Raw genomic sequence first — 26345 nt, 5'->3', positions numbered from 1 at the left:
CCCATAAGTAGGTACGTGGAGTGTCATACCATCTCAATAACTTATCTTGGGGAAGGTCTTTGTGGTACCTTTAAGCAGACCCATTCGACAATAAGATGACATGGTATGGTAAAGCAACCCCCGAGGCAAAGAAACAGCATTAGAAATTTATTCAGAATATAAGAACATTTGTAAAATAAGTATTATAAATGTCTCTGTATAAATAAATGCAGTTTTTACAATTCTATATCAAATAAACACAAAATAGCTATTTTACAGCAGCTAGGAAACTAAAAAGCAGCAACACATTTAAAGCTAATTCAGTAAGGTGAAAAGGTTCTAAAATTACGATGTATGGTACAGTATTAAAAGATAAGAAAATCCTAATAAAACTAGTAGAACAATACTGACATTAATGCAAACTTAGTCACATGTGCTTTGCAATAGCTAACAGTACATTCAAGCTGGTGAAGATTTATACATTTAATTAGAAAAAAAGAGTACTTTTTTCTGAACACACTGTAAAGTACAAAGTTTCATGCACTCTGGTGACTTAAAAAAAAACACCACCCCAAGATTAATTAATCAGTAATTAACTTAGATCAACTTAGGCTCTGTTGGCAAGAACCACCTATTTTTCTTGCTTTGCAAATGTATCATTTCTGCAACAAGTGTTAAGAGCGTTAGGCTGCTGTGACTCAAGGTGATTTGCACGCTGGTCTATCGGCTGGTGTGCTGGTATTTCAAACTGTTGCATAAATTGAATTAATTTTTTTGCCATTTATTCTGAGGGTCGGTGCCATTTTAACAGGCACATTGGAACTGCAGCTAATTGTTAATATTAAAACAGTTTTCACAATAAGAGTAAACCTTTTGCCACTTCTCTATTGGCCTTTTCCAGTATGCCAACAAATGAAGCAATAGCTGCTTGTTTAGGCAAAATAACTGGTGGCCTGGCAAACTGCTGAGGCTGCACAATACCAGTCTCAAGAAAAAGAAAGGGGAAGAAGTGGCTTACATTTACTGATGATTTATAATTTATCATAAAACACTTTTAGAGCATAGTTGGCAGGGAAGATAACGCAGTAAATATAGTAAAACAATATTCAGTTTCCTACAGGAACACTGCAGTTTTCATGCCTTTCAACCCAGGTGCACTTCATGCTTTCTTAATTTGTATCTTTCCTTTAAAGACAGTTTTAAATTCAAATGCTTTAGGCTTCATTGTATTTTGTTTACAGCTTCTCTAGCTACCATGAAATAGAAAAAATTGAGCCTCAGGAAATCCATTGTGGCAGTGGTTTCCAATCACTGTAAGTTAAGGGTATTTCACACAGAGAGTTTGTGATGACTCAAGTTACATGGGTTTCCCAGATGCAAGATGACAGAATTTTAACTGCGTTTTTGCCACAGTACACAGTGGATAATCTGGTGTTTCTTCAGAAAGAAGTGTAATTGGCTACCAGTTTATGGCAAAACTCCACATTCCTGTTGGTGAGGAACTCATTGGCCAAGAAAGGGAAACACCTTAGATACTTAGCAAAGTCATAAAGAGAGTAAGAAATCAACGTGCTTGGTCCCTCAACAGACTTGGTTTGCAGAAATTTCTGTTTGCATTATAAATTCAGAAGTGCAATTATCTTGAGAAAGAGGACTGATCAAAGCCAATCCCAGGGCATCACTACCTAAAACTTAATTTTGAAATCAGGATTAGTTCTGCTATTGCAATCAATCATATATGATGTTGGCTTTTGTAGCTGCTATATCAGACTCTAGAGAAGTAGGAATCACTACCCTAAGAAAAGAAGAAAACAGCAGCTACAGTAATGAACACCAACTGCTACAGTTTCATGTGTAACCAAGACTTTTAACAATAATGCCGTATTCTGAACAGAAATTCCCACAGCTATTTTGGCTGCCATGCCTAACCCAGGAGTAGACAAAACAGTTCAAGTCCTCTAAAAATACTTCCTTAATACTTCCTAAAAATTGGAGGAATAAATGAGAGAAGTTACCATAATTCTAAATACACTAATAAAAGTTTAGGTGCAACTTGCTGTGTAAAGCAAAAAAGGACAGACAACTGAAATCAGATTCACTTGCAAACAGCGCCTGAAAAATGCAAAGTACAGGTGTAACACCGTTAACAGGCTAATGAAGTTAATGGACTCTGGCAGGTTGAAACAAACATGGAAGCCATTTCTTGTACTTGGTGAAAAAGAAGGAAATTCTGAATGAAACAGGTGTTACGGCAGACTCCTGTATGCTCCCCAGAGAAATCAACCGGATCCCCATGCTTTGCTTATTAAGCAAAATGTTCATTATCATAATAGGCCAACATTTTCAGTTCAGTCACTTTGATAATACAGTAACATGATGCGACTGAAACAGAACAGAATGTTAGCAGTAACAAAAAACTAACCTAACAAGCTGTATGAAGGCTTCACCATTCACATTCTGTTTGTGGCTGTATATCCATAAACCTACACATTTATAGTTTTGTGCCTATTAAATATTAAACAGGTACATTCCTAATAAGTACCTTTTTTGGTCAAAACAAGTATAAAAAGAAGACATTCTACCTCTTGATCACAGAAAGCTGCAGTAAGCACTATACACGTGACAGAAATGGCCCAGCTTCTTAAATAAAACCATGGCTATTAATGTATTAAACAAAGAAACCCAACCCAACGGTTTCACAAAATAACTGCAAACACCATGCAATACAAATGCCAGGAGGTCTCCTATCATTTCTTACCCAGCCTTGGCATGGACCATCTATCTGGCATGGTGAAACTCACAGGCTTTAGTTAGTTCTTTTACAAACTGTACGAAATACACCATTATCATAGTTTTCAGATACGTGACTAGAGTCTCTTGGGTTTTTTGCTGTTGGATTTTTTTTCTTTTTTTCTCCCCAAATCTACAGGAGTTTTCCTACCTGATCTGCACTCTGAGCGGCACTACTGCAAAAAGCAAGCCAGCCCATCACCTCCCCACTCTGCAGCTGCTGCCCCACTTGTCTGTTTCACCCTCAGCAGCACATCTGGGGGGTACAACACAGAGCTGTGTGCGGAGGGATTGGGAAAACTCACAGATTACCTCCAAACCACCCAAATTAAAACCTCTTAAAATGTGAATTATTTTGCTATATGTGATACTGTCAGCCGTGAGATGTACATAAAATGGAAGAGAAGCAGTATGAATATAGACATAGTGACACAGACAACATACATAATTATAGCGTGGTAATTCAGGCACTGCCATTTTACATTATGAAACAGTCCTTAAGGTTAACGCTTATATTATCCCCATGGCACCTCCCTGGGACCCCAGAGCAGGTGCTTTAATTGTGTCAGTGTTGACAGTCAGAGCTTTTAGCGTTTGAAGCTACCTAAAAGTCAGCCTCCAACAGACAGACATTTGTAATGGCACTAAGCATCTCTGAAAGAGATGCGTTTAAAGTGAAGTTTCATTGGTGTGTGGTCTAGAGTTCTCTTCTTCTAGTAAAGCTATTCTTTGTTTGAGCATCCTTACTTGTGTTTCATGTCTCTCCACCATGGCCATCATTTGCGATTCCAGTTTCTTCAGCTTATTTTGATGCTTTTTCTTTGCTTTTTCATAAGCTGCTACCAAGTTGCTGTTAGAAATACAAGGCAATACAAAGTCATTCAAAAAGTCTCGTTCATAGCAAGTGCTACAAAAATCCACCCCAAACCCCCACCTTTGGGGAAATCCAAAGTTTGGGTACTCATCATCTTCCTAAAATTTACTAGTACTTTAAAATGCATTCTATCCCAACCACATCAATGCATCGAGATATAGATATATATCTATATCGCTATATCTTTTTAACCCTGTATCTTTTTAGGGGCAAGTACGTGGCTTTACCAGTACACTGGTTAGTAAAAACGTTTTTAAACATGGTTCAAAGAGCCACCTAGAAGTTGCTGACGGTGGCCTTGCAGACCCCTGTTTGTAAGTCAGGATACCACAACACTAAACATGTCATGATTTACAAAGAAATTCCATGGCCAGAATCTCCTTACAAAATCCAGCACTGATTTTGCATCTTCCCCTTAAAACAGTAACAGTTACAACCAGAGGATGGCATCCTGTGCTAATTTGTCCACTGCCAAGTATCTCCTGTGCCTCTGCCTTGACTCAGTAGGAAAGCTTGAGATGGGTACTGCTCCTCACCACAAGGGCTTTCAAGTATAATTTATTAATGAAAGCTACATTGTGAGCGATACACTCCTTGCAGGAAGGGCAGCTACACTCCACTGTGTTCTCAGTCCACCCAAACACAGTGCCAGGGAAATCCACTGAGTGAGCAATAAAATTTAACTGTGATTATCAAAGCCAGTTTGTTAATAAAGGGGCTGAAGCCAAAGGAAAGGGAGCAATTTTAAACAAAATGACATGATTCATAAATCTGACCAAACGGAGGGTTTTGTTTGTTTTAATAATAATAATGCATTTACTTGTAATTCTTTCAAGATTAACCTATTTCCCCTGCTCTGTTCTTAGCTTTGTAGTTTTCAATGTCCTGCATGGGAGGTTTATACCTCCCCTTGTCTCTAACTATATAAAGAGTCAACCTGTGTGAACAGAAGGACCCTGAAACTGCTCATTCAGAGAGGGGGAGGATTACAGTGCATTACTGGAACATGGCAAAAAAAAAAAAAAATCAATAGTGCATCCATCTGCTGGTAGATCCTTTACCTGTTTGCCCTTTTAAGGTCATTAACAAATTCTGCAGACTGCTGATGTCTGATTTCACTGCTCTTCGTGAGTCTCTCCAAAGCACTCACCAACTCTTGCACTCTAGCTTTCAGTTTCTTCTCCCTGGATCAGGAGAAAAGGAAGGGGAAATTATTTTCAAAACAGAAATAACATTTCAGCTTGCAAGTGCACGAGCAGTTGTCCTGTGCTGGGTTGACAGACTGAAAATATTTTCCTTACTACTACTCAAGTAATACAGGAGGCATTTTTTACATTAAACAACTTTTCCACAGGTTGATTTTTATAACATTCATCATCTTAGAATAAAGGATCAGAGATGCAGCAGACAAAAGAGAAAATAAACTTCTCTGGTGGATCATGGTCTTGTATGTATTGAATCACACTAAAAAATAATCACAAAGATACATAAATAAAATTTTTAGACTACCTGGCACATGCCACTGCTGTGTGTTGAATGAGACAGCAAAGAAAACTACCATGGGAAATCAATCAACATAGTAATGATATAGCAATGTTAATTACAAATAGCATACCAGGATTATTATTAAAGGTAACTTACTAAACGAATTTCTTTTTACTTAGAAACTACTATAGATTCGTAGAATAGTTTGGATTGGAAGGGACCTTTAAAGGTCACCTAGTCCAACCCTCCTGCAATGAGCAGAACATCAGGTTCTCAGAGCCTCATCCAACCTGACCTAGAATGTTTCCAGGGATGGAGCATCTACTACCTCTCTGGGCAACCTGTGCCCGGGTCTTACCACCCTCAGAGCAATTCCATTGATTTCAGTTACTGCCTCAAATTTACCCAAGCAATTTATACCACAGCCTAACTACAGTTGATCACTAGGTTCTTTTAGAAGCCAGCAAATCCAGTCCATGTGGCACTGGGAAACAGAGGAAGTTAAGAACAAGGGAGGGGAGTACAGATACACAAGCACAAGAAATATAGTAGAGAGAGCACAGGCACCTTCTTCTATGAGCTACTCTTTTTCTTTCAAATAAGCCACCGTAGAGAGGTTTAAAATGTCTATATAGTTACCTATACTTACCAATTATTAATCAAAAACTATACATGAAGTGTGAAAAAAATTGAAGTAAGGTAATTTATAATATTTTTATGTTACAAATATCTCTATGAGGGAAAGCAAAAAGCCAACAAGGCAGCTTGGGGGTTAAGCTGGCTTTAAAAAGTATTTCCCAGCGCAGGTGAGCACGTAGCATGAGGCAGGTGCTTTCTCTGGGGGGGCTGCAGAGCCAATGGCTGCCCACAGACATGAGACTGTCCCACCTCTTGTGCAAGTGTGGAGAGACTCAGGAGCCTTTTTCTGTGACCCATCCTCATAGCACAGACAGCCCAGAGAGAAAAACACCAGATTTGAAAAGAATGAAAAAAAAAGGGGGGGGTAATAATCACAGAATCACAGAATTATCTAGGCTGGAAGAGACCCTCGGGATCATCGAGTCCAGCCATCCACCCTACTCTAAAGTACTCCCCTGAGACAAAGTTAGATGTTGCAGTTTCGAGCCTGACACTGGGGAACCGTGCGTGTATAGAGACATTTGTCTGTGCCTTGCTGCCTAGAATGCTTTGCACTGATTTGCCTTGCCTTGCTGCTAAGTGAGAAAATGGGGTTTCATCTGAGTAAACAAGGCCACCACTCAGGCTCCCCGCATAAGCCCACTGAGCCCCACGCGAATGAATACCCTAAAATTTGTGAAATCTCTGCCATCTCTGCAGGGACCCCAGGGGATGCTCCTCCCCAGCCCGCTCCCCAGCCTGCACTTCCTGGGCTGGCCGGCCAACGGCAGCATTCAATCAGCAGAGAGGAGGACAGCAGATGTGGCACGTCTCCCTGTGCCCGGCTGGCCTTCGGCAACAGAAGGGCTTTCACAAAGTCAGCCGGGGAAATATTCCAAGTTAGCAGTTTATCCCAACACACTGCAGAGGCTGGTTTACTGGCCAAATTAAAAAGGACATAAGGGGGGCCTTGTTGATGAAGAATCATCAGTATTCTTTAGGCGTCCCTTCGCTGAAGTAACGTACTCTCTGTTTTCAAATTACGCAATCTTTTCCCCCCTGCGGTTAAAAGCTCACTGCCATCCACCCCAAATATAAATTTTGGTTTTTATATCCTATCTCAGCAGTCAAAAAGACTCGGCACAGTCAAAACCTGTGTTCGGTGAAGAAAACGGGAACAAAAGATCCCCCAGTTTATACTTGCAATAGACAATAAATAAGAAAAGATCATACCTGGCAGGGTCCACACTGTTTAATCTAACGGATGTGAGGCACCACTGCTATGACAGAACAGAGGAGGGTAAATTTGGTGCTTTTCTGCTCCGAAGGACACCACCACCAGGGGCTCAGGGGAAGGCTCAGCACCGTGCCCAGCACTGTGACCCAGCATGAACATCAAGGCCAATGGAATAAATATGCACAGCGTTCAGAGGGGGACAGAAAAACTAAAAATCTCGTGAGGTTGATTTAACATTATGTGCAAGAAAAGCACGTAAAAATAGCTGTGAAAACCCTGCACACGGTCCCACGGGAAAGAACCCTGCGGGGCCCCAGTTTACTTCAGCTGAAATCCTTAACACACCTGTGGTAACAAAAGCCGCGTGGAAAAGAAACAGAGTGGAAAGACTTGGAGGAACTTGTCATGCATGGTAAAGTTTGGTTGCTACAGTGACTGTTACCTGATAAAACTATTACATCACCTTTTGTCTGGTTTTGCACTCACACCTTTCAACCTGTCATGTTCAGTCCAAACTCAGCTAAACACCGAGAGGCGTCTCTTGGCATTTGACCTGTAACATCCTTGTCTTGCTGCTCTCCAAAGAGACAGAGCCAGCAGGGTGGTGAGCACCCTGGGCCTCCACAGGCTAGTTAAAACAACTTTCAGGTGCTAGTTCCAAACCGTCTGGCTAAGTAGGTAACAGTGGCTAATCCTTCAAATCCATAGATGCCTCTAATTTACATTTATACCAGTAAAACACATGTTTTCCCTGAGCTGTCAAGATCCACACAGTTCTTCTGGCTCTTCTTGATGTCTTGAAGTCAGCGAAAACAGTGCTAGCTAGTGCCTACTCCCACCTTAGTGTGAGCGAAAGCAACGGGTGGTTTGATTGCATGTGCTGAAATGTCCCAAAAATCTTACAAAACCAACATGTAGTGATCTACTTTTAGACTTACTGTTCCTGATTTAAAACATGCCAATCTTAATACCTTTACTTCAAGAGGCGTTTCACAGAACAAGTAACACCTGAGTAGACAGACATAGCAGCAACAGTAAAGGCACAGCAAATACCTTGTTTTAGTCTGGGAAACGGAGATGCATGTACACTTGGTTAATGACTGTTAACATGCAAAAAATGTAACATTTACCTGGGAGTGCTGTATCTTCTATTTTAGTAGCAGATGAGAGACCTCAAGCCTGTATCTCACTAGCTGGAGAGCAAATGCTCTATCCCTTTGTAAAAATCCCATGCCTCATAATGCTAATTCTTCCCACTTCTCCCCATTTCCATCACTAATTAGCTCAGTTTGGACAGAAAGAATTGTCCTTATTTGTGTTTCTCCAAAACTGATTGCTTAGTTGGGCAGCGAATGGGGGCGATAATGAATCCTGAGGTGGTATTTGTATTGCTTTAATGCATTGCAGGGTTAGCTGTCTTTATGGGATTTCTAGCACCACTTCACTTTCCTGATTGCTGTTATAAATCAGCAGGATACGAAGAATCAGCCGCTACAGGCTTAATAAGACAGAATATTTCAAAACAATAGTCCTAGTCATATGCAGTATTTTTTTTCCAGGATGAGAATGTGTCAAAGCTGCGGACCAGGGATGGAACTCCATTTGATGTGACAACCACACAAACACCCTCTCGATAGGGATTGCTGTACAGCTGTGGCACAGCCTTCTGCTGCCAGAGAGTCTTCCAGAGTCTGAAGAGCAAACTCACATGGAGGCTTACACGCCAAACTCACACTGATATCATGCCCCAGGGCTGTGATATGGATCCTGTGAAAACACTGCTGTCTGTATTTTGATGGGAAGAGGGACGGAGAAGAAAGTATTCTTAGCAGAACACAATTTCTCTCAGCCCCCAAGTCAGAAGTCAGTCGGACCTCAGAAGTCAGCACAGCTTTTGTTCCCAACAGCTCCTCTGCCAACTGGCTACTGCTGCCGGAGCTGGGGAAGACACAGCCGCAGCACCTTGTGCATGGGGATGGATTCCCAGAAGAGGGAAACAAGCTTATGATCCGAGGGCATGGCTCCCTTCCAACCTAAGGGCTCCCTGCTGCGGGGCACTCCAGAAGTCAGCTGGAGAAATCCCCAACTGCTGCCTTTCCACGGAAAAGCTCAGAATAAGTGTATTCATAGGCCTACAGCCTATTCCAACATCCGCTAAAAGCACTGTTTTCAGTGAAATGCCTGATATGCTGGTAACAAAGACTTTTGTTTTGCATTTTCACAATTAAAACACTCAGCAGGCAGCTGCTACCCAGTTTTCAAGGGCTTTTTGTTTCAGACTTGCAGGATGGTTTGAATAGGAAGGCAAGCCGGACAGGGCTGAACATTTTCTCTGGTTTCAGGGCTACGGCTGCCGAGAGTGGGGAATTCTGCCAGAGCCATAAAGGAAACTACCTAACATTGGGCACATTTCTGCAGTTTCTGTCAGTTTGGCCTCCACACAATGACACCATGCTTGGCCCAGGATAATGTAAGCAAGGTCTTGCACACCTTGTATTTTCCCTCCTGTCTGGGCTGTTCCAGACATGTTAAAGTTTCATATGCCAGAAGTCTTCCTAGGCGGATTTTCCTGCCCTTGCTCATTTCTCTGAGAATTCCCCAGTGCTGCAAACCAGAGGCTGCTCTTCCCTGGCATGCAGAAAGTTGATTTTTCTGCCCCTGGCTTGGAGTGTACCCAGCTAACTCCCCCCTCTTGTGAAAGCACAAGCTATCGCCCCTCTGCCCTGGGGTCAGGAGCACCCACAGCTTTTGCCAAATCTGGAGCAAAGGAGGCGTAATGAGCTCTCTCCAAACTAGGAGGTAAGAAAGTTTCCCATAGCCAGGCAGAGGAGTCAGGGGCCCTTGGAACCTGACTACCCATAGGAACGTCCTTTCACCCACCACTGCCTGCTTCAAGCAGACCCCTTCCAATTCTAGCTCGCCGGTTGGGGTGGCACCATTACCTTCAGCTCAGCATCTGACTCGCAGCTTCGTGTACACAAAGCCCTGAGGCAGCAACCAGGCAGCCAGCCCACGGGGGACAGAAGCCTGAGGTTTCCCGGCCGTAGGTAGCCACACAGGCTGGCCAGACCTCAGGCATGTGGGGTTTGGGGAGCCTTTCCTCATAAGGGAGGTGCTCCAATCCCTTAATCATCTTTGTTGCCCTACGCTGGACTCTCTCCAATAGTTCCCTGTCCCTCTTGAACTGGGGAGCCCAGAACTGGATGCAGTATTCCAGTTGTGGCCTCACCAGTGCAGAGTAGAGGGGGGAGAAAGACCTCCCTTGCCCGACTGGCCACACTCTTCCCTATGCAGCCCAGGATCCCATTGGCCCTCTTGGCAACAAGGGCACATTGCTGGCTCATATCCTCCTGTTGTTTTAAGCCTGGCGTGTTCCCTCACTCTGCCTTCCCCAGATCCAGCTGAACAGGGTGACACATGATTGTTTTTCCTAGGCATTTGACTCCTCTCCTCTCAGGAGATAACAGCTGGACATTTAAAAGGAATGCAGATAAATTCTCTATTCATCAGCAGTTTAAACTAACATCTTACATCAGACTGGCATGCAGAATCCCCAAGCCAATTCCAATACGTGCCTGCCCCTCTGGTCTGGGTTGGCCTGCTGAGGAAAACAACTAATGTATAATAGAGGTTTTTTAAGAGGCAAGAAAGCAACACCTATGCAAAAGCCAGAAGAGTCTTAAAATCACCTTCTTCAAATGCTACATCTTCCCACTTCACCTCCTCACTGGGCTGGAGAATTTCACTGAATTTCACTGAATTTTTAGAGTTGGAAGGGACCATAGAGATCATCTAGTCCAACTCCCCTGCTGAAGCAGGATTGCCCAGAGCTTGTCAGAGCATGTTACTCAGGACTGCGTCCAGGTGGGTCTTGAAAATCTCCAAAGAAGGGGACTCCACAACCTCCCTGGGCAGCCTGTTCCAGGGCTCTGTCACCCTCAACGTGAAAAAGTTCTTCCTTGTATTCAAGTGGAACCCTTTATGTTCCAACTTGTGCCCATTGCCCCTTGTCCTCTCACTGGCAACTACTGAAAAGAGTCTGGTTCCCTCCTCCCTCAGCCCGCCCTTGAGATGCTTGTAGGCATTAATAAGACGACCCACACTGCCTGCTACCTGCACAAAGGTAGCCTTTTCTGAACACAAAGAAGATGGAGAGGGCTTAAAAAAAAAAAAAAAACCAAACACTTTGGCGGTATAAAACACCCTACTGCTTTTTTGCCACTTGTCAGACGCTCAGAGCAGATCTCAAAGAGCGGACGGCACCACAGGCGGGTGTCTCACCACTGGCATGGGGGAGACAGACCAGGTGTGGTCCAGGAGACAACCGAGAGGCAGCAAAAAGGGGTAACAGGGCTGGAGGGAGGCAGCAGCGTGGCTGCCGCCCTTGTTGCTCACACCTCCCGCCCGGCTCTGCCAGCCCAGCCTGGAAGCTATCCAGACCTGGAGCTATTTGGAGCTCCCTGTCAGGATTACATCCAAGCGCACAGCAGCTCCAGAGAACCACGCAGTGGTAGGGAGGACTACTTATTCCATGTCAGAAACAGAGAGGAAGAAAAATTATGGTTGTCTGTGGTGCATGCAGAAAGAACAGCTACCCCAGGCGCTCCTGAGGAATCTTGTGTCACCCTGAGTCATTCCTCTTCTTGCGAGAACGTTTCTCTCGGTGGGGTTCTCCGGAGGGGATTTCCAGAGACAGGCTGTGCCTCCTGAACCCCCCAGGCAGCCAAGGAAAACCACGGCAGAGGTCCCTGAAAATTCTCAATGACCACAATCTTAGCCAGTCTCTGGCTTTCAAATGTCTCAGAGTTGCAGACCTCCCCATTTAATGGACGTGATGATGACAGAACAGAAATCAGCAAATGTAACTGACAAAAAGCAGCCAACAATGAGCTGGAAAAACTCATCAGTAGCTCCTGAATACCAACCCCTGCCTCCGCCCCCCCTTTTATCCACTGTATGTTCACCCTGCACTTGGCCAAACAGAAAGAGGATTTTACTGATTCAATTCTTCAGAGCCATTCCAAATCTGAATCATTAAAATATGATGTGTTTTAGGCATTTCTCTTTTAACTCCCAAGACTTAGCCTCATGATGGTCAAGATATGGTCACTGGTCACTGAGTTTCAGAGATGCTTCTCCCTACTCCTTGATCCTGCTCTCATGAAAATAAGGGTGACCCCTGAACACGCCAAGCTAACATGAAGTTGGAGGAAGTTTAAAATAAAGGAAGGTGGCTTGATTTATGTCTGGCTGACGTTGTGTCAGGAAATAGTCACTGCCATGCCTTGGCACAGCCTTCTGTTGAAATGGTCTCTGTCTCAAAACAAGAAGTTTGGCACAATACAGAGTTGTGGTCTTTGGATAGTCATATGACCACAAAAAACTGTGTCTCAATAGACACGTGGAAGCTATTGCAATGGGATGAATTTTCTATGTCCTACTAGGAATATCTGCAGTTTCCAATTCCAGAGAGGCAGGACCATAGCTCTGTGCAGAACATACTTTTTGTTAAGAGAAAAAGAACTGCTTGCCAGCTCTGCTGACTACCACCCTCTCCCTCTGCATGGCGACTTCCCAATTAGCAGCATCGTTTGTCAGGTTATCTCTCAGTTCTAAAGTCATCAGACACGGTAAGTATATAGCTTCTTTGTTGTGTTGCCAGATAGAGAGTCACCCTTTTGTGAGGGAGATACTGAAACATGTCTAGACTGACACAAGTCATCTAACCCTGAACAGCCATCAGAGACCATAATTTTGTGCCAACTGATGACCCAGCTGAGGTATGAACAGTCAGTTGAGTTACAAAGTGTTTTGTCTGCTATGGCCCTTTATCTGGTATTGTCAAATCCTTCCTGCCCAAATATTTCAATGCTTAGAAAGGTTTCTCTAAATACATACAGAAAACACAACCCTATGCACACAGAAAAGCTACTAGCAACTGCAAATACAAGGAGAGGCTGCATGAGGACCTCAACAATCAAAGCATTTCTAGCAGGGCCCGGGGGGACAGAGAACTTTCAGTGTTGCCATTCTTCACAGAATGAAAGAACTGAGCAGAAAAAAGAGAAAAGATTAATAGTATCACCACCATTATCACCCTGCTAAAGCAAGAGCATTTCCTATGCAGAATTCTTCATACTGTCTCCATCCTCCCATCGCTAATGCATTTATAACCTGGTATGTGCCTACTAAGTTATAAACTCACACAAGTCACCTACAGGGCTCCCTCCTCCTGATGCAGCAGAGCAGAACACACCAGCAAGGAAGATGTCATTTTAAGGTCTCTCTCAGAGACTGTGTCATGTGCCTGATTTTGGGGCATTGAACCAGAACTCTCACAAAATTGGCTTCTGGCACAATCATCAAGGTGTCAGCGCCAGGCCATGAGACTGCTGGGAAATACATTTTTGCCCTCCCAAGAATAAAGTATTTCCTGCCAACAACCTCATTTATGGATGTGTCAAACTCTGGAAGCTTCATGTCCATTGAAACATTCCATCATTCCATATCAAGAATGGAAAGGGGAAAACAAAATTGCTAAAGACTCTGGCAGAACTTATTTCTGCTTGGCTGGAACGGGATGTGTCTCTAAACATAGTGGCCTTAGCCTGCAATATCAGAAATTTGGTAACCTAGATGTAACTTCTGCAACACGGAACTTGCAGATATTTTGCATTTCTCCTACTTAGCATAGCAGCCATGGAAAAGAAAAGCGGTTTCTCTGGAAAGCCCATAAGATGGGTTTGCTATGGGAAACCCTGAGTCCTACTAGAAGAGATATGTTATGAAACAATACATGAAGAATTGCTCCTGCCTTGAATTTCTGCTGATGGGCACTACCAATGACAACTTGGGGAGCAGTGACAACACGCTGCTGGATTCCTGATTTATGAAAAAATCCACATCTGCAGAGAGAAGACAGGCTACCTCTGTGGATGAGACTATTTGCTGCTTCTAAACCACACCAAAATCCAAACTGTAACAGCGTCCTGCTGTTTTATTTGAATTTCACTCTATTTCAATTAACTGAGAAGAACCTGATAGTTCTGCAGCAACAGAAGGACAGAATGGGAAAGCAGCAGAGGAGGCAGCCGCCAGGGCTTTCGTCTCTGTGAAGACAGGATGGGGAGGGGGCAGCATGCAGGCTGCTGATTGGTATCACATTCTCTGACAAACAGAAAGGCTCAAAAGAAAATGGATTTTTGCCTCTATCCTTGCAGCTGCTGTCTCCTGCACTAGTGTCTACTGCCTGGAGTAACAACAGATAGGTCCAATTGCTGGATGTGTGTGCTAATTGCAACCAGCACTGAAATACTCCTGAACATTGGCATTTAAATATTGCCTCTAGACCACAGATTTCACTGCGCCACATTCAATCCTTTTCACATCCCCCTCCTGCCCCCCCAGCAAACGCAGTTTTTTATTTTAAAGTCTAGTCCTACTTATTTGGTGGGTGAGGAGGGTGCTAGAGGGAGCCACCAGGACCTCTCCTGGTTCAAACACAGTGCCAGCATACAGGCAGGAAGAGGACTGAAGGATTGGCACATGCTAAGTGCAAAGAGTTAAATTAAATCCACTTTGTCCCTAAAAACAACGCAGTCGCTTCAGACCATTCTGCACTATTGCAGCATGTGCAGAGAGGAAAACGCACTTTGATTATTTTTACATTTCATTGTCATAGCTGAGGCTCTTTTTATCCAGGATTGCAGTTAGGAACTGCTGGTATTTTTAGCATAGCTATGGCTAAACAAGTTGCAATAAGCTTTTTCCATGCGCTAGGCAGACCTTCTACCAACTTTGAGAAAGAAGACCTCAGGATAAGAAGACTAAGCATTCAGCCAGGTTTGGCTAGCACTCTGATTAGGGAGAAAAATACCCTGTCGACACAGCTCATGGGAACCATGCTTGAGCCCTGCTGGCATTAGCAATCACATTTGGTACAGTTGTATTTCCATTACACAGAGAGTCTTCACTCCAAAATTTATGTACAGCTTAATCCGATTATTTTTCTTCCCCATTTCTGCCTGACAAACTGTACTTGCTAGGCCCCTGGCTGGAAATCCATGCTAATCAACTTAAGGCCTAGTAGATAAAGCAAAGTTTTTCTCTCTGTGTTGTCAGCAAACCACATTTCATGACTATACTCAAGCCTCCACTAACTAGGGTCACTGGCGTGCGTCTTCGCGAAATCCAGGAGCAAATAAGGAGAATGGGAAAAAGCTGCAGCTTGAGTGAGGACTGAAGATGCCAGCGGAGCTGCTCACACCGGGGCTGGAATGTGGAGGGCTTGGGGGAGGCCAATGGCTCTATGCAATGTTTATGCAAATGCGTTTGTTGATGGGTTTTATCCGCCCACACACAAATGACAGTTTTGATTATTTTAACCACAGAATTTTGTTTCCTCCATCAAGCAAACTAAATACGCAGCAACTGCCAGACTATTAAGCAAATGGTATGAGATGTATTGATTCTGCAGTGGTAACGATCTTACATTTTTACATAATGCCTTTCAGGCTTAAGTGTCCCTAGGCACGCTACAAGTTGCACCTATGGAAAAAGCACTTCAGGAATGAAAACACCACAGGTGCCTGAGAGGACACTCCACCATTAAAGAGGGTGCAAACACCAAAAATGCAAAGTACACTCTTCCCAGCCAAAATTCTTAGTAGCATTTTGAACAGTTTCTAAACACAATAAACAGATTAGATATTAGGCAGGCCACATCTTAGGAAAGGCAGAACAAGTACTGAAACAACTATGAAAACAGTGAGTATCTTTGTCATGAATGTTACCACATTGCTGGTGCAGCAAAAACTGCTGCACAAACAAGTATCTAGTTAATGTATAACTGTACTGAAAGCTTTGGCTTAGAACCTGGCTGTTGATAAAAGCAGTTTGTCAAGACATCAATTTTCTCTCTCATTGGAAAAGTAACGCTTCATACAACAATGTCATTCATAATTGAACTGTGGCTCTACTTACATACTTGGGAGGCAAAGGAAGCCTCTGAGTCATCAAAATCACTGCTATTCTCACTCCTGTAACTCCTGCCCAAGTCCTAATCTGTGAGAAACCCTCTTAACCAAAGATCACACTTCAAATCCTGTCTTCACTACAGGTTTTCTGCGTGCCCTCAAGCAAGTCATCTCACTCATTTGTGTCTTGTATTCTTGCCTGAATATGGTCATTCCTGACATTTGAGGGTTTCATAGGGATACAGTCAATCTGAATTTTAGAGAACCTCAAGGAGGTTGGAGCTGAGCAGCGTGTGAGCACTTTGATCAGCTGAAGAACAACAGCAAAAGAGAAGGGAAGGTTAGAAGAAGTTCGATCCTTTTCCTTCTCACAGGAAAAATCTGTGATCACTCGTAAAATCACTTGAGGGTGAGAGCCAAGGCTCAGAACGAAACCTCGCCCTGGACCTACAGAACAAGTCATGTCTCTGGTGAAGGAATTTGCTTACCTCCGGAGTGCATTTGTCAGCTCAGCAGTCAGTTCACTCTCGTTGTAGGGTCTCAGCTCAGCCAGTGTTAATGGTGTTGCGGCGCCATCACTGCAGTCCTGAGAAATGAGGAAAGGCCATCTGATTTGAAGGTGCCATCTTAATGGGAAAACTCTGAAAAGCTCTAAGTTCGCAGCTACTTTTAAAATAAGAGGTGAAATAAACATCACAATGTCACAACAACAGGCACCAACATGCCAGGAAATGGACTTCATAAACCCTTCTGAATCTTTCCTAAACCACCACAGCTCACAGATTGGCAGAATTGTGCCATGGTGTGCACAACTGCTGGCGTGCAGTTGACACCACATATATTGACACCACATTTGAAACAAAGAAGCACTGGATCTAACGATTCAGATGATGCTTTGCCAGAAACAGGTAAGAAAAGACACATTTATCTACTAGCTCTGGATTTTGCTTTTAAACACATTAGTGAGGCTTTCTGGGGATACAGCAGTAAACTAACAGGATTGAAGTTTGTCTAGGTATCACTAGTTCTTCATGCAAACTATTAATGTAAAGGCAGAAAAGTCTTCATTCTTAAATCATTACCAAGTGTCTGACTTGGAAAAAGGGACTGCAGTCACAATGCTCTACCTGCTTCATATAAATGAGCTCTGTTTTTTTGATATTTTGTGTTTGGAGTAGGGGGAGGATTTGAGAGTATTTTGCTTATATTCTCTCCCACTGCTTCCAGCGAGTGACAACAGGCAAGACACAACATGTCAAAACATAGTAGCTTGTCTGTTTGGCATTTCTTGTACTGCACCCCAAAATGACAGCCTCATTTTAGTCCAGGCTTAAAAGTAATTCTGCGAAGTCCTTATAAGTCACATGGAAAGAACCACCTAACAACCAGGGAAGAGAGAAAAGAGATACATATAGACAAAAAAAGGAGAATGACTATCATGCTGTTATCAGGAGGGAAGGAATATAATAAGTCTTGTTTATACCAATTTTGGAAACTTTTTGACTCCTAACCTTGCCCAATTTGTCTTTGCTTCCGCTGCTGGTTGAGCTGAGAGACCTCATTCTCTGCTCTTTTTGCTCTTCCACTTCAGACTTCAAGTGCTCAATATGGACAAGGTAGGCCTGCTCCTGAGCTTCTCGAGTGCTCAGTTTCAATTCCAATGCCTTCTTCTCCTTCTCTAGCAGGTAAAGCTGCGCCTTGAGCTCTGCCATCTCCTCCTGTTGAAGAAACATTGTCAGCATGCTGCTTCATGGAACTACATACCTAAAGGAAGATGAGTTTAAACAAGGTTTTAATCTACTCTTGTTCTTTCCATGGAGAACTCTATCAGCATCCAGAAGGATTTTTATAATCACACAGTGTATTTGTGAAAAGAACAGTATATTTTGAGACCAGTGAGTATGACAAGCTGTGCCACTCCTTAATCAGCCTCAGAAATAAACTCAGAGGCAACAGACCCATTAATGTGGTGCCAAAACTAGAGTATCAGGGTTCAGAGAGGGTTGCCACAGCTGCTGAAATTTCTTTGGTTGTACTTTACCCTTCAGAGACCACTGCCCTAAAACCAGGAGTGTCTGGCTTTCTTGTCAAACAGCTCCCTAAATGCCAGTTTCTTCTTGTATAAGAATTAAGAATATAAGAATTAAGAGTTGGGTTATCATCTCATTACAGTGGAATAGGTTTGAGGGACTAGGAGGGCAAATACAGGACACATATTCCTGCCTCATAACACCAGTCTCTGTGGTAGAACAAGTTAGTCAAAAAGGGTAACTGGGTATGGCGCTACTGGATGTCCTTTTTTTAATGTCTCTAGTCTAGATGGCCAGAATCCCAACTATACACAACTGGAGGTTGATAAAATCGCACTTGCTTATATGCTTCCACCAATATGATCCACAGAAGATGGACACTGGCACTTCACAGAAAGAAGCTCAATTCTGAGAGCTAGTTCTTGTGTGCAATTCTTCAGCCACTCTGATCATGGCTCTCAACTATTGTAACACAACTGCTATTTGGGGACAGACCTCTGATTTAACATCTGCCCTGACAGTGGCTGGGCACAAGTGTAAGAACAAGGCAGAAGTGCAGTGATGCTTCTTTCAGCACTTGCCCCCAGCCTCCCAGAAAAGCAGCCAATGGTTATCCTGAACCAGACGGCTCTTTGTGTTTAACAACACTTCAGAAAATTTTCTTCCATGAAATGTCTAGTTATTTTCTGAACCCAGGAAAACCCAGAACCCACAAAACATTTAAAGAGACAGTCCTAAAAAATAACACATAACATTGTGCGTTAAAAAACCCACCATCAAACAAACAAACAAGATCACCAAAACAATAAAAAATCCAACCCAGAATCATGTCCTCACTGTTGAGCTTGCTTGTGCCCTAGGTCACCTCATGGGTGAATACTGAGTTCATGCAGCCATCTTCTGCATTATAGTTCAGATCAAGACTTGTTCACTGTGTAAACATCTCCGAAAGATGGAAGTTTCTTTTTTGGCCAGCCTAGGACCAAATCCCTACTTTTTAATTTTTAATTTAAACAAAAGAGCAAATTTTAGTCACAAAAATACCTTCAAATATAATGCTCTTTGTGTACTATATCCATTATTATCAAAGACTATACAAATACGTATCTTGAGACATATTTAGACCAACTTTTTCTATAGAAGAGAATCTACATTCCTATCAAAAATTTGCTGTTTGGATTAAATTTAAGCAGTGCACACAGGTGTAGCACAGTTACAACCAACATATATAATCACAGGTAATCATTGGCTTATTCAGAATCACCAACCATGCAAAAATAAAATCCATATCCTAAAACCCCTCAGGCTTGGAAAGGTTTGTATGAGCTTTAAAATCATTCATTTATTCATCTACTTGTTTGTGAACTGAAGGTCAGAGGCACAATCAGTTTCATTCAATGTGGTTTACAGAAATTTAGTTGTTATGCAAACTTACCATTAATTTCCTTTGTCAACAGTAAAAATGTAAATACTACTGGTAAATAATGATGGGGAAATTTAGTTACAGGAGTTGAACTGGACTGTCTGGTATACTTAAGTGCATGCATTTAACTTCTTAAGCCTCTATTTCTAAAGCCATTAATCTACTTAGCCTGCTTAGTGAAGGCTGAGAAGTAACTTGAGCAGAGTATTTTGGCACTTACGTGAACAGAAGATACTCTTGACAGAGGACTATCTATGTGGGAGGGTCATGACAAAATCTTCCCATGTTGGAAGCTGAAGTTAGGCAACTTCACTCTAGAAATACGGGTCATTCATTTCATAGAAGAAATAGGTGAATTTAACCACGGCAGCAATGCGTCTGTGGAACTGATTTTTCTCATCACTTAGAAGTTTCACCATAAAGACTGGATGTTTGTTTGTACTATATACCCTAGCTCAAAAGAAATGTGAGGATCAATGGGTAACTCCTTTGTTTATGAAGGCAGTAAGCTTAGATCATCATATCTGAATCCACAAGTTTGCATCCTAACCCAGAAGACCTATCATGGACTCCAAAAGCACCCCACAAACGTTAGTTTTCTCATACCAAGACAATGTGACTTTGAAATAAAGAAGCAAAGACAAAGCAGGGGAAAAGTGGAAGAATTGCCAGCCAGTACCTTACAGAGGCTCCCAGCGAAGGAACAGGAAGGAATTGAAAGGTTGAAGTTAGCAGTCCTGAGTAACATGCTCTAGCTCTAGGCAATCCTGCTTCAGCAGGGGAGTTGGACTAGATGATCTCTATGGTCCCTTCCAACTCTAGAAATTCAGTGAAATTCAGTGAAAAATTAAATCTACAGCTGAGAATTCTGGTATGGACACCTACAATCTGTGAGGGAGAGTGACAGTAGTAACGTTTTGTGTGGGAAAATTTAAGCTGCTCAGGTTTACTTAGAGAGTTAATTGGTCTTTACATATGCAGTAATTTTTTCCATGAAAATATGTTTTCTAAAGATAGCATCTAAATTTCATTTCAATGCCAACATCACCTTTGTATATTTACTATCCCCCTTCTTCCTAATTACAGGATGCTGATGAAACATTTTGCAGTTTAACATACCTGCTTCTTCAGAGTATGGGCCTAAAGCACAAGTGGTATTTACAAAAAGAAACCCTGAAGGACAAGAAAGTACATGGACACTCTTCCAGTTGACTGCAGAAGACTTATACAATCCATGCAAATTCACAAGCTCCAAGCACCAAATCTAGCAGTCATTTCAGGACTAATTACTTAAATATTGAAGAGTATTTTGTACTTGCAGTCATATTGTAATTCTGAATTTGGGTGGAAACTGAATGAAAATTAAACATACCTGACCCAATATAATCCAAAACACCACAGGATCCTCAAAATGAAAATTTGTGTCGGATGCAGTCAGAAGAATAAAACATCAAGGACTCTTATGTGGCAAAAAATTCTAAAAGTCAGGAAAAGGGAGTCCAGGAGGGCAACAGTACACAAGGTGGAGTACACCAGGCCCTCACAAGTAAAACAATATCAGAGCAGATAAATGCCATGGTCTAGTTAACTGTGTATACAACTATAAGAGCATGAAATGCTGCAACAAAGGTGGACAGCTGGATTCTAAACATTTTCCACAAAGAGACTATAGTCTCAAAGCACATTATGAGCAATATTATCACCACCTGTACACAAAAGAGAAAAAATTACCAGTGTAGAAAGCCGAGACTTCTTATCTAGATTAAGTCCTTTGAAATGCAGAAAGGCTGTAAACCAAGAATTATTTACACCCATCAGAATTAATCTCCTTGCTAACTGGGGCATGACAACAACTGACCTCAAAGCAAGACCACTGAATGATGACAAACTGCAGATGAGAATATATTTGGAAACACGGTTAACTATTGCTTGAAGCAAAGAATTGGATTTTACAGTACTGGCAGACCACTACGCCTTACACTCTGGATCAGTAGAAAACAGTAAACAGGGCAACAGAGAAACCATCCCCAAACTATCTTTTTATAGATAATTTTCAGCAGTAATGCAGAACTAATGGTGTAAAGGCATTTTTAGAACATTATCAGCATAACACATAGATGCAAGAAGCAATATGACTGATGTGGTCACCAGTTTTTACTGGTAGCCATAAATGAAAGGTGCCACAAGATGCAGCAGAGATTCCATCACAGATACAAGTTTCAGGAAGATTGCAGCAGGTCCTAAGACCTAGCAAGGCAGAAGTCCATGAGCAGCTCAATCGGGCCGTAGAATGTACAATTGCTAAGAATGTGGAAGGGAGTGAACAAATTAAGAGCTGCCAGATGACAAAGTCCTCTACAGCACAGATGAGTCCATCCAATACACTCAGAAAGCCAAGACATCCATGAGTTCTGCCCTTACGTTTAGGTATGTTATAGCTTGCTGAATATATCAGCAAAGTGTGGTGTAGACTTGAGCAACAACCATGGATGCTAACAAGGTAGAACATTCTCTTGGGACCAAAGCACGGAGAGTGTAGCTGTGTCTTCTGTAATGCTGTATGCATAGAGGGCAGGAGTTCTCAATTTCTGTAGCAGGAGAGCACTTACCAACAAATCCATTCCAAGCTTTGGCAAACTTGAGTTTTCACCATATGCTTTTCAGAAACCTAGGGATTTCCTGCACTTGTGAACCCCAACAAAGTGCAACAAATTATAAGGAATACTGTCACTTTCTCTGTACCAGAAAGGAATGAGGGTGACTTCAGCCATCTATGTAAAATGTGTGTCTATTCTTGTATGCACTGCACAAACCAACCAAGAAAAAATATTTATTCTTCTAGGGACAATTCCTGCAGTGAAAACCCAATATGCTAGGCCCAGCTGAAAGTTACGAGTGGACACAATATGTCAAAAACATGCTGGATGATCATTTAGCGAAAAAAGGATTACCAGCACTCAAAAACTTGCCAGAATGATGATATGCAAATGTTGGTGCTCCTGCCAGGTCAGGAATACAAGGGTGCTAATCACAAGGGACAACTCTGCAGTTTTCCTTTATCAGTCAATTCAAAGACAGAGGTAAGAATGATGGACAAGAGATTTCAGTGAAGAACTGGATGCAAAAGAGGAGAAGGAAGTGTGATATCTGAAACATATATCTAATTATCTACAAATGTCTTCCAGCACCTCTTGCATGCTTTAATTGTGGGGGATATATTGCTGTTGGCCACAATATATTCAAACTAAACTAACATAAGTCTTCTGACTGGTAGCAGGCAATCTTTTTTCTGAACAGCAAACATTGAATGCGTTATTGCAAAATCGTATTTGTCATCGTGGAAAGGCAGCACCACCAAGAATGTAGTTATCATTACTAAGCTACCAGTTAGCCACCAGTAGCATATCAGAACAAAAATCTATAGCTTTAGAAGGTTACAAAACTATTAGGATGATACTACCATCTGACATATCTGCCATTAGTTGACTGAAATTGAACTTGCTGGCATGCAGAAATTAAACTTAAACTGAACCTAGCCCAGGCAATTTCCAAACGCAGACATGTGCTTTTATTGCCTTTAGTATGTTCCTGTGTTTTAGTTCACCTCTCTCAATGTCAATACAGAAGTCAGATTAAAAACGATATAAGCCCTATACCTGGTCAAAAAGGACAATTTTTCTAGATCACATCTTTAGAACTGGATGTATAAACCAGGCCTGAGGGACCAGAGTTTTCTCTGAAAACCTCTGTTACTGCAAGTCACTATGCATTGCAGTCTTTGCTTGGGCTCTGAACTGAGTTAGAGATTGCAACACGATGCCTAGAACAGCTCTGGACTGGTGACTGGCAACTGGAGAGCATGAGGGATGATAGTTTCTGACAAACCATTCTTCCTCCCACAGCACTATTAGGAGGAGGTGAATGCTTCAGTTCTGCTTCAGTTCACAGATATTCAAGATGCACATTTGCAAGCTTGTAAGTAAAGTAATGAACTGTCTCTTGGGAAGTGCTGTATCATGCTTTTGGTCACCCTCAAGCAACTCAGTTGCCATATCTCTTAGAGACAGCATCTGGTTTGTCAAGGAGACCATTTCAAGTTTAGAGCCATGGATGAAGTCCTTGCCTAATTCAAAACACATGTAGCTCATCACTGTTAATGCACTGCCTTCTGTCACTTTCAGACTACTGGATTTTCAGCCCTGATTATTTGTTCCAACAAAGTCACCCTTTGTTACCCAGCGATAACTATCAAATGTTATGTTTTGTAGCGCAGGGGCATTGTCAGCAATGCAGTTAGTGGGTTGGATATAAATAAAATACCTTCATTGCCATAAGTTCCTGCATCAAGACCGCATTTTCCAGGTCTAGCCTCTGGCTGTCTCCACGAGGTTTAACGTCATAACTAAGGGGATCAATGTGGATGCTTTCCAGCTCCAGCATTGTCAGTTTCACTGCTGCCCTGTCATTTTTCAACTGCTGGATGTAATCCTTCAGGCGCTGCTCATCCTCCTTTGTAAATTCCGTATCACAGCTGCTTGCAGTTGAGCTGGTAGTACTGGAAAGAGAAAGAAGGGTATTAAAAAAAACCACTGGGAACAAAATCTGTATTTTTACACCAAACACCCTCCCAATACTTCATCTGAGTCTTACTTAAAAGTTCACAGAAAGGACACACATGGTGTGGACTGGATGTTGTAATGTTCAGAAGATGCAGAGGGTGTGACAAATTCAGAAAAGAAATTAATTCTCTAAGCTGCATGAGAAAATTGAATCATGTGACAACTTCTCTGCAAAGCCAGATATTTAGTGACATGTAACTGAATTACTTTTTCTGGAACGGTGTCTCCTGAAACAAAAAAAAATGTTACTTCATATTACTTCTTAGCAAAATCATAGCAGGGCAAGTGTCTCTCTGCTGCTCAGCCACTGAGTCTTCATCTTCTTTGTGAAAAAGCATCTGATAAGAAGAAAGCATCATCTCAGACCTCATTTATCTCTGCCCATGGCAATACCAGTTATCATCTCAGATATTTCTAATGGATACTCCTAGGAATCAACCTGAGCAAAATTCCACAGTCAGATGCCAGGACGTAGCATCTTTCAATTCATGTTAAGGTGTGTTCCTCGGAACACTGGCACTCCCTCAGGACTGGAGGGGTTTAAAACCAACCCATAAGTTAGCAGGATTTTTAATAAAAAGTCATCATGAGACCTGGCGGAACTTCTCCTATCTGCAGGCATCAAACAAATGACTGCCCATTAGTCTGCCCCACAAATGTTTACACAGAGATAGCAAAAAGAGGGAATTAATGTCTTAGAGCAAGGGTGTCTCAGTGCTGCCTACCCACCTACACGCATGCCAGTGCTGCAGGGGGTCGAGGCTGATACAGCCGTAGCGTTCCAGGGCTGAATATAGTTGCAATAACACTAAAAGGAAAATAAAATGCTGTGTTGTTTCTATAACCCCACTCAGAGCTGCCTGCTGTCTCCTGAGGTCCTGTAATCAGCTGCCGGGTGAGGGATAAGTCATCCATTAACTGTGCTTGTCTGGAATGCTAGATGATCTCAGTTATCAGCAGGGGAATAAATCACTTTCTGTATCAAATTGCACTGCTGTTCAACATTTTTGTAGGAAGAAAAAAAGCCCCACCCGCTACATGCTGTGCGAGTCAGGATGATGTCCTAAAATATATTATGCATGTGAAAAAGGGGAAGCCTCTCAAGATAGGCTTGCTTTTTCTCTTTTCTTTTGGTTCTACTTCAGTTAAAGCTCCATTGATTTTTAAGTGCCTCAAATAATTGCCAATCTTCCCACAAATTCCAAGCACAGCCTTGGAAGGGATGGAGAATTGGCAGATCTACAAAGATTTCTCAAAATCCTTCCCTCTCGTGAAATATCACATTATAGTTCTCTGCTACAGTTCTCTGTCAATTTCCTATTATTCCTTCCTTTTCTTAGGGATAATAGGTGCCATATTTACCACAAGTGTAAATTGGTCTTTGCTTGTTTTCATTCATTTCCATCCATGGTGACCCAGATACCTACACCACACAGAAATCCTTTCAGGTTGAAATAAATTTTTGTTCATACTTAGTTCTTCATTAGAGAATCTCAAAACACTTAATTTACCTTGCTTTACTGAGTCTAAAGATACCCTCCCTGAAGTAAACATTGATATAAAAATCATGGGGATATAAAAATCATGGGGACAATGTGAGAAATACTTAATTCTGTACTGAAGTCATGTTGCAAGTTTTCTCAGCACCCAAAGACAGCAATTGCACAGTTTTTCTGGATTAAATGTAAAACAGCTGTTTTTGGAGGAAGGACAGCTTTTAAAGCCTACATAGGCTTCAAATCTTGGGACACAAAGAGCTCATCTCAGTTTTCGCTTGCAAAGGAAAGAAAACCTAGCTCTCCAGCTGGGAATGAAACCTGAGCAAAAAATGCTGAAAGTAAATTGTTATGTTGTGTTGGACCTCGTACTCACTGGATATTCACAGATTTCGGCCCTTAAGGATCCACAGCTATGGACGCATATTTTAGGGGAGAGCAGTCCAAACTGAGGAAGGCAGTCTGGGCTGTTGCCAGTGATACTCAGGCTGCTTTTACTTCAGTCCTGGCTGCCTGCCTGCCTGTCTGTCTGCAGCTGAGTTGGCTCCTCTGGTGAATTGCTAGCAAGCTGCTCTTCTTTTTTTTTTTTTTTTTTTTTTTTTTTTTAAAAGAAGGTGAGGGGAGCTTAGCGAGGAAGCTGTCTCCGCCAGCACACAAAGGCACAAGAGTCTTCCCTCTCTCTACCCCTACATTTAGCAGCAAGCTCCCACCCCAAAAAACCTGGAAGCAGTATGGTTTGCAGAAAGATAGGCTAGAAAGCCCCTTTTGGACTGCTCTAAAAATGGGGCTGTATGATGATGGACAGAAACAACTCTGCTT

The 26345-nt window shown here is 42.3% G+C and overlaps 1 protein-coding gene across 5 annotated transcripts in view; it reads right to left on the bottom strand.

Annotated features, from left to right (window-relative positions):
• Positions 1–132: 132 nt before the first annotated feature.
• Positions 133–26345, bottom strand: part of MCC (mutated in colorectal cancers) — a 163006-nt gene continuing 136793 nt past the window's right edge. For all 5 annotated transcript variants that reach the window (XM_014951497.1, XM_014951500.1, XM_014951498.1 and 2 more), the window contains exons 13-17: positions 23732–23966; positions 17470–17676; positions 16447–16544; positions 4705–4827; positions 133–3619 (exon numbers count right to left, since the gene is read on the bottom strand). In XM_014951497.1, coding sequence (XP_014806983.1) covers positions 3439–3619; positions 4705–4827; positions 16447–16544; positions 17470–17676; positions 23732–23966 — 844 coding nt within the window. In that variant the 3' untranslated portion in view covers positions 133–3438. The remainder of the gene's footprint in view (positions 3620–4704; positions 4828–16446; positions 16545–17469; positions 17677–23731; positions 23967–26345) is intronic.

Source organism: Calidris pugnax, unplaced genomic scaffold (assembly GCF_001431845.1).
Source record: "Calidris pugnax isolate Ruff unplaced genomic scaffold, ASM143184v1 scaffold148, whole genome shotgun sequence".
NCBI lineage: Eukaryota > Metazoa > Chordata > Aves > Charadriiformes > Scolopacidae > Calidris > Calidris pugnax.
Note: the sequence above shows the minus strand (reverse complement) of the source record. Positions and strands in the feature narration are given on the sequence as shown.